Source organism: Mizuhopecten yessoensis, unplaced genomic scaffold, assembly GCF_002113885.1.
Source record: "Mizuhopecten yessoensis strain PY_sf001 unplaced genomic scaffold, ASM211388v2 scaffold8365, whole genome shotgun sequence".
Taxonomy (NCBI): Eukaryota; Metazoa; Mollusca; class Bivalvia; order Pectinida; family Pectinidae; genus Mizuhopecten; species Mizuhopecten yessoensis.
In genome coordinates, this window is record NW_018407511.1 from 63,968 (window position 1) to 72,861 (window position 8,894).

An 8,894-nucleotide genomic window follows, 5' to 3' on the forward strand; every position below is an offset into this window, starting at 1 on the left:
GAACTACCTAATTAACTGCCCCTTTTACCTGTGGAGAGTTCAATATCGAAGCACGCAGAGAACTGTATGTAATATACCGGTCTCAGGAGTACGTTATAAATCAAGGAGAAACAAACAGTTATTGTCGCCCTTTGGTAATGGTAATGAAAACGGCAAAAGAAGAGAGTTCCTATCCTCTACCCGCTCACACCCAACTTTCCACCAAAAAATATATAAATGAAATAATAGACGCAAAATCCAATCGTCTGCTGGAAAACGGAACACCTCTGTAGTGAACTCGAAGAGGACGTATATCACCACTCCGAACAAATAAACAAGGCAAAATCTCGCATTCTCAGCGTAATTTCTATCTGACTATTTGTCAAGATACGGTCAGAAATTTTAGAAACAAAAACAAAATATCAAAGTTTAGAAAAATCACAAAAGAATAATTACAAATTGGTGATTAAGAAAGGCGCAAATCTAAAAGGCAGTCCAGGTCACAGGTCCCTGTGGTCCGAGTGTGTGTTGAGCTTCTCGGGAACAGATCCAGGAGTTCAGAATGTAGGAGGGGGGAGGATTCTCAACAATGTCTGTGTACATTCCTCACGCCGAAGGTATGTGTGTTATTGCCGACGGGAAAAAGAATGACATCTGGAGCATTTTATAGTTCAATTAAGCATTATACAATGAAATGTCACGTCATTCATAGCATACTTTGCAAGCCATACGCCACTGATATTAATGTATACGATTCTACGGAGATGGGGTTTGTCGGTTATTTGTTCCAAAAGGGGAATAGCGATTACGATTGTATTTCCCTCACATACACTGCCATGTATTGCATTCCCTCACATACACTGACATGTATTGTATTCCCTCACATACACCGACATGTATTGTATTTTACTCACATACACTGACATGTATTGTATTTAACTCACATACACTGACATGTATTGTTTTCCCTCACATACACCGACACGTATTGCATTCCCTCACATACACTGACATGTATTGTATTTTACTCACATACACCGACATGTATTGTATTCCATCACATACACTGACATGTATTGTATTTTACTCACATACACTGACATGTATTGCATTCCCTCACATACACTGCCATGTATTGTATTCACTCACATACACAGACATGTATTGTATTCCCTCACATACACCGACATGTATTGTATTCCCTCACATACACCGACATGTATTGTACTTTACTCACATACACTGACATGTATTATATTTTCCTCACATACACCGACATGTATTGCATTCCCTCACATACACTGACATGTATTATATTTTACTCACATACACTGACATGTATTGTATTTAACTCACATACCTGGTACATCGACATGTATTGTATTCCCTCACATACACCGACATGTAATGTATTTTACTCACATACACTGACATGTATTATATTTTACTCACATACACCGACATGTATTGCATTCCCTCACATACACTGACATGTATTATATTTTACTCACCTACACCGACATGTATTGCATTCCCTAACATACACTGACATGTATTGTATTTTACTCACATACACCGACATGTATTGTACTTTACTCACATACCCTGACATGTATTATATTTTACTCACCTACACCGACATGTATTGCATTCCCTCACATACACTGACATGTATTGTATTCCCTCACATACACTGACATGTATTATATTTTACTCCGATACACCGACATGTATTGTATTCCCTCACATACACCGACATGTATTGTATTCCCTCACATACACTGACATGTATCGCATTCCCTAACATACACTGACATGTATTGTATTTTACTCACATACACTGACATGTATTGGATTCCCTCACATACACTGACATGTATTATATTTTACTCCGATACACCGCCATGTATTGTATTCCCTCACATACACTGGCATGTAATGTATTTTACTCACATACACTGCCATGTATTGGATTCCCTCACATACACTGACATGTAATGTATTTTACTCACATACACTGCCATGTATTGGATTCCCTCACATACACCGACATGAATTATATTTTACTCACATACACTGACATGTATCGCATTCCCTAACGTACACTGACATGTATTGTATTCCATCAGATACACCGACATGTATTGTATTACCTCACATACACTGACATGTAATGTATTTTACTCACATACACTGACATGTATTGTTTTCCCTAAAATAAAGCGAGGTGTATTGTATTCCCGCACATACACCGACATGTATTGTATTTCCTCACATACACTGACATGTATCACATTCCCTAACATACACTGACATGTATTGTATTCCCTCACATACACTGACATGTAATGTATTTTACTCACATACACTGCCATGTATTGTATTCCCTCACATACACTGACATGTATTGTTTTCCCTCACATACACCGACATGTATTGTATTCCCTCACATACACTGACATGTAATGTATTTTACTCACATACACTGACATGTATTGTATTTTACTCACATACACTGATATTTATTTTGGTGGGAACCAATTTGTCTCCCTATAATAACATTAATGCATGTTTATATTGTTTTGGGGTACACGCGCGCCACCTACTCAAATGTACGTGTAAATACTATCCCTGTCTATTAAATCATACATCATTGACGTGTAGTGTAGACTTTCTTAGTAAGCTGATCACAACAAATATATAGCTGATTCAACGTCTATATAGCTAGCTAAAGTGCCAAAAATGGAACACTTTTTTAAAGAAAAATATTAATTTATTTTCTATTTAGTTTCTGGAACACCACTTTTATTTTCTATAAATGCCTGTAGATAGCTTTATTTTTATTGTTTCGATCTTGGGTATCATTATGGACTTAGATACTCTAATTCTGTGGTATGTACCAAGGCGAGTATCTATATTTATTGAGACTGAAATTTACTTGGAAATTTTAGTTTTCCGTGTATCTAAAATGGGACACTTTATCATAAATAATATGTCTGACCTTATCATATAAATCAGATGAAAATAACTGACAGCAATTTAAATATTTTGTCTATATCATTCATTTGTATTTGGCCATATTAGGTATACCCTCACGTTACATTTGGTGTATGTTATCGCCGATGTGTAATATTAGATATATCTATAGACTCTACAGTTCTTACTTTAATGGTGTGTCTTGATAAAAAAAAGTGTATCATAATGTGTATATCTAATTTCTTTCTATGAGTTTATATTTTATAATCATATAATATTAATTGTACTTAAAATTAAATGCAATCTGATTAAAATCATATCCTGCGTTCTCTACGTAACACGTTAGGATCTAACGTGATACATAGAGAACGTGTACTTATAGGATTTTAATCAGATTGCATTTAATGAAACTCTTCAATCCATGATTGGGATATAGTAAAACGTCTCACTCCTCTTTAATGTTTTATCAAGACTCATATATAAGGTAAATATTGTGCGAATAAAACTGTAATGTTTACGGTTCAATCAATATGATTATCGTCATTTCTATGTGGATTTTGCCCAGTTGTTTACTTTAAACGATTTCATCAATGTTTACATTTTGCACTGCAGTGTAAAGGGCAAATACCGAAAAGTTCCGAATACTTGAGCTCTGCGCATGTCGTGTGTATAATGAGAGAATAATGGCGGAGAAAGTAGGGAAGACGAGTGCCGTTGGCACTAAATCCATGCCCATGAAATTATTTGCAACATGGGAAGTGGAAAAAACGTCGCCAAACTGTATCCCAAGGTTGGTATGATATCTTGTTCTGGTTGTTGTGCATGCAACATTTCCAAATAACTCCATCACAGCGAATGTCATCGGGTGCATGAAGCTGATTCATCTATATGATAAACTTGACTGAAGAAATCTTAAATAAGCATCGTTTCATCACACATCTCAGTCATATATACTGCTGGATCTATAGTATTATTTTGACTGTAACGGTTATTCATAACCTAGGAACATTGTACCGTCATGTATGCCTTCGCAGATTATACTTGCAGACGTCTTGTAGTAATTTTGTGTGAAGGGTAATACAAGTTTGACAGGTGTGGTGTGTACATGTATTGACTATTTAAGCTAGTTACTCATTATTACATAATGGAGTTATTTAAACACGGAGTCCTCAATATGGACGAAATCCAAATACAAGGTTATCTATAGACTGCATTTCTTAACCATTAGATAAGTAATAATAATAAATTCTTAGAATTAAACCTTTTATTCAGTAATTCCCTTGGGTTTAAAATTAAATTAGCAAGATAATTTTTCTCATGTATTTCATGAAAAGGGGCTACCAGGTATTAAAAATGGGTGATAGTATAACATACTCATCATTATAGAGTGAATTGAAACTGCGAGTACTAGATCACACACCTATCATATATATCTATAGCAATAGTAGGTGAATGTTGTCTGAAGTTGACCGAAGTAAATAGACAAATCAGCATTGTTTAGTAATCAAGTTGTAAACCGTTCGACCAATCTCCCTTTCCACATGGTTGATGCTCCCTCCATGTAATCCTTTAAAACTAGACTCACCACAGTGATAGATACTAACTTGTTTTGTCAGGTGGCCAGCAGGACCACCAGATTTTTGTTCAGGTGGTCCTTCTCAATTTCAAGTGGTTCTTCCAAGATATGAGAAATAACAATACAAAATCTACAGTGATCATCCCAGGTGTTTGTTATTTCATTTTTATTGCATAATATCAAGCAAAAGCTTGAACTGCTTTTGCTGAAGTGCGATCAAGTTATGTCTTGGCATTCTTTCATCCTCATCAGAGTCATTTTCATCTCCAACATCTGTGCTACTGTAAGGCATGACCTCCTGATCTACATCATCTGCAGCAGCTTCCTATATGGAAATGCATTGCCATATCAAGCTCCTGTGCTCCTCCTTCATCTAATAGTACAGTGTCCCTTGGCAATGTAAGATTGCTTTTCGGTAATGTGAAAAACCAGTTTGTCAGTTTTGTCTACATGTGACCAGATAGCCAATTTTGCAAGGAAGTAATAGCTTCAGTCAGATATTGCTACAGTCTGCATTTTCCCATTTGTAATATGATGATAAAATAAGCAATCAGAATTACCTTCATGTTATCCATGTAAAATGGATGTCTTGTCCTTTCCCCTTCTCCAAACCACAACTGTACTGCTGGCATGGGGTCATATTCCTGGACCTCTGCTGTCTCCAATGTTATCAACATCAAGTCAGAGATTGCTGGCTTTAGTCTGGATCGCCAGTCCGTCTTGACTAGTTTCATACTAAAAAAAATGTTGTCTCATGTTATTGTAACACATTATTTTACAGACAGTTAGTACTTACAATATAATTATGTTGCTTTTTTTTATTTCAACAAACCAGAGAAACTGAAGTTTATTACAGGGTGACTGAGGATCAATATTTTTTAAATGTGACACTAATTGAGTAATTGTCAAACAGATATGCCATGTATATGAACAAAGCAAACTTTCTTATTTTAATCAATAATTAAATACCATAAAAATCCCCTCTCAGCATCAACTGAAGAGCCAGGTAAAGCCAGAAGAAAGTTAAATAGGAGGAACAAGTTTGGGTACTTGCTCCCAAACATCTCATGCATCCAGTCTCTTCAGGGTCAACTGAGAGTTAATCTGTGAAAACAAGTACATGTAGGATAATGCAAATGGAAATTGACTTCTCTGAAATGTAATTAATAACTGTTTCATTCTAGAAAAAAATAATAACTTGGCTTATCAATTTAACCATTTTAGTGGGAAGACAAGTACCATATTTTTCATAGATGAATTCTTATTTATTTTTGTTTTACTAGGTTAGGTTCCATCAAGTTAATATTTCAAAAAATACCTGGATGCTAATTCTGTCTTTAACCTTAGCCATTCTGAACACATGTCAACAAGGCTATGGATATGCTCATCACCAAAAGCTGTACTTAACACATCTGCAATGTTATTTAATTCATTCAATTTAAAACTGCTATTGGTTATTTTACCAAGAGTTAGACTTAAGTATGTACGATTAGAAAGTCAGTAACGTATAAGCAGAGATTAATAAAGCATACTACAACCACAGAGTTGAGAATATTGAAGATGCCTTGTTGGTCATGAGTAATGTCTTTTGTGCCTCTGATGTACTTGTTCCTTTTTTTGCATCCTCATACTGTACAGTAACTTTATGTTGTTCACTAAGGTCATGTTTTTTGATTGGATCATTAAAATGCACTGTACCTGCTATGAAGGGCATAAGGTACAGTGCATCAAATTTGACGTCTCATCGTACGCTAACCACTTGAAAGTAATCATCCAGCTTTGCTGAAATGACCTCTCCCTCTTGTTTTTGTCATATATGTACATTTTGACTTTTCATCAGGATTTTTTTGGTGTTTTTTTTCCGGAGGAGTAGCTCCATCAAGCCAGCGCCACATTTTCAATAGACGACTCGACACTGACTCGGTCTTACCCGAGCGCTTAAGTTATCATCTTTCATTTTTACTTTCCCTGCATTAGAGAGTTCCGATAACGTAATAAAATCAAGTCGAAAAACAAAACAACAAAACAAAATTAATGAATAGGAAGACGGCCAAGACTGGTAAATACAATGATTAGACCCCCAATATTTTGAAATTGCAAGTGAGGAGACCAACAGAAGATTTATTTTGGGTGATCCAATGCACCACCACTCAAGGACATCTCGGTGGTCCTTCCAATTTTATTATGGCCTCAGGCCACAGGACCACCGCTAGTATCGATCCCTGTCAACAAACACTGGTAAAACCAAGTTTGTGCAAATTAGTTTCCTCTAGTTTATGATATTCTCAGAGTTCTCCCCAGAATTTTTTTAAGCTGATATGTTTCATGATGAAATGGGTTAAACTATCTCTCACAGCTATTACTTCAGCTTACCGAAGAGCTTTCGTCCTGACTACGCTGGGACTTGATCACTTCTGATGTGATAACACTTCAGAACTTGAAAACGATGCGCTATTGGTCACATGACTCATAATCAGAGGTCATGTGACCGAGGGGTCACCTGCTTCAATAGTGCACCGTAGATGGTCTGCAGCTCGTGTCGTCCCTGGTCACTGTTGAGGGAGTCCATGGTGGTGCGGATGTGTATGGCCTCCCCGACTCCTCTCCTGAACCAGTCAGCCTCCCTATCCAAGTCAATCTTGTGCCAGGGATTTCTGGCATGTTCCGCATTCAGGGATGTGCTTCATTTTCAACGGACGTTCAAGACGGACACAGCACTGTAGCATGCTCAACAATATATACCATATCAAATTTAGGGAGAGAGGTCATAATGTACATATGTTAGTGGTAGCAGAATGTCAGACGCCTTAACCACTTGGCCACCGCGGCCCCCATATTTCCTTTACACATTACAATATATTGTATTAGATGTGTAATTATGTACATGTTCATTGTATGTATAATTTATTAGGAACAGATTTATACAATATGTTGTCAGTTAAAGGGTCTTACTTACTTCCATACCACCTTTTTCATCAATATGTTGTATGAATGAAAATAACAAATATTAGGGGTGTCACAATATGCCAAGAGTGTATCACGATATATTACAATACAGAATAAATAGATTTTGATACATATCCTGATATATTGTCATAGGAAGGAGTGCTCAATTTTGTAATAAGTTGTTGTCAGAATGTTATTAAACTTAATCATATATAATATGGATTATATAGATTTCAGATTTTTGTCAAACCAACCATCGATTACAAAATTTGAACTATTAAAAGCCTGCTTTATGCTTATTGGCATATCTGTTAGAATTTGTAGTAATTTGCAAAGTTAAATCACCAAGCAGATACATCAAAATATGCTTTTGAAAAATATTGCAATACAGCAATATTTTATCTCTGTATTGTGGTACGATACGATATACCTGTATATTGGGATAAACCTGTTTTCTGATATACATGTATGTATTGTGACAGCCCCACCAAATATATATGCATCTTGCCAAAAATGTTTTACTGGTATGTCCATTGCATTGCTGACATGAAAACACATTGTTTTTGTCTTTTTCAGATTATGTTCCCTCACACTAAACCGTCTCATTGTGCTAAAGCCCCTGGAAAGTGAAAACCATTCATTAATTATAGCTGTCAAAATGCAGGTAAGACTTTCATCATTATAACAAAACTGATGAGAAATACTATTAAATAAAGCTAAACTGAAACGTGTTGAGTTCTCTTCAAAAAAAAGGTCATTTGTTTGAACAAACTTGTAATCTTCATCCCAGCATGTTACTGGCCAAATATCATCATCCTAGGCCTTTTTGTTTACTGAGAAGAAATTGTTTAAAGGTTTTAAACATATTTGACCCCATGTGACCTTGAAAATGGGTAAAGGTCATTTGTTTGAACAAACTTGGTAGCCCTTCATCCCAGCATGCTCCTGGCCAAATATCATCATCCAAGACCGTTTGGTTATTCAGAAGAAGTCGTTTAAAGATTTTAACAATTTGACCCCTGTGACCTTAAAAATGGGCGAAGGTTCATTTGAACACACTTGGTAGTCCTTCCTCCAAGCATACTACTGGCCAAATACCATCACCCTAGGCCTCTTGGTTATTGAGAAGAAATTGTTTAAAGTAAAAAGTTGACACCTGACAGACGGATGGTCACTTGGCCCTTCGATTCGGGCCAGGGGAGCTAAAATTGTGAAATTCAGTCAGATAAAGTTGTGGAATGCTGTCAGATAAACCTTTGGAATGATAACTGGTAAAGCTATGAAATACTATCAGCTAAAGCTTAAAAATCAGACAGAGCTGTGAAATACTATCGGATAAAGCATGAAAATCAGACAGAGCTGTAAAATACTATCAGCTAAAGCTTGAAAATCAGACAGAGCTATGAAATACTATCAG

The 8,894-nt window shown here is 36.1% G+C and overlaps 1 protein-coding gene across 7 annotated transcripts in view; it reads left to right on the top strand.

Moving 5' to 3' along the window:
• The first annotated feature begins 3,634 nt into the window (after nucleotides 1-3,634).
• Nucleotides 3,635-8,894, top strand: part of LOC110455732 (phosphofurin acidic cluster sorting protein 2-like) — an 83,239-nt gene continuing 77,979 nt past the window's right edge. For all 7 annotated transcript variants that reach the window (XM_021506059.1, XM_021506064.1, XM_021506061.1 and 4 more), the window contains exons 1-2: nucleotides 3,635-3,745; nucleotides 8,054-8,141. In XM_021506059.1, the coding sequence (XP_021361734.1) occupies nucleotides 3,639-3,745; nucleotides 8,054-8,141 (195 nt within the window). In that variant the 5' untranslated portion in view covers nucleotides 3,635-3,638. The remainder of the gene's footprint in view (nucleotides 3,746-8,053; nucleotides 8,142-8,894) is intronic.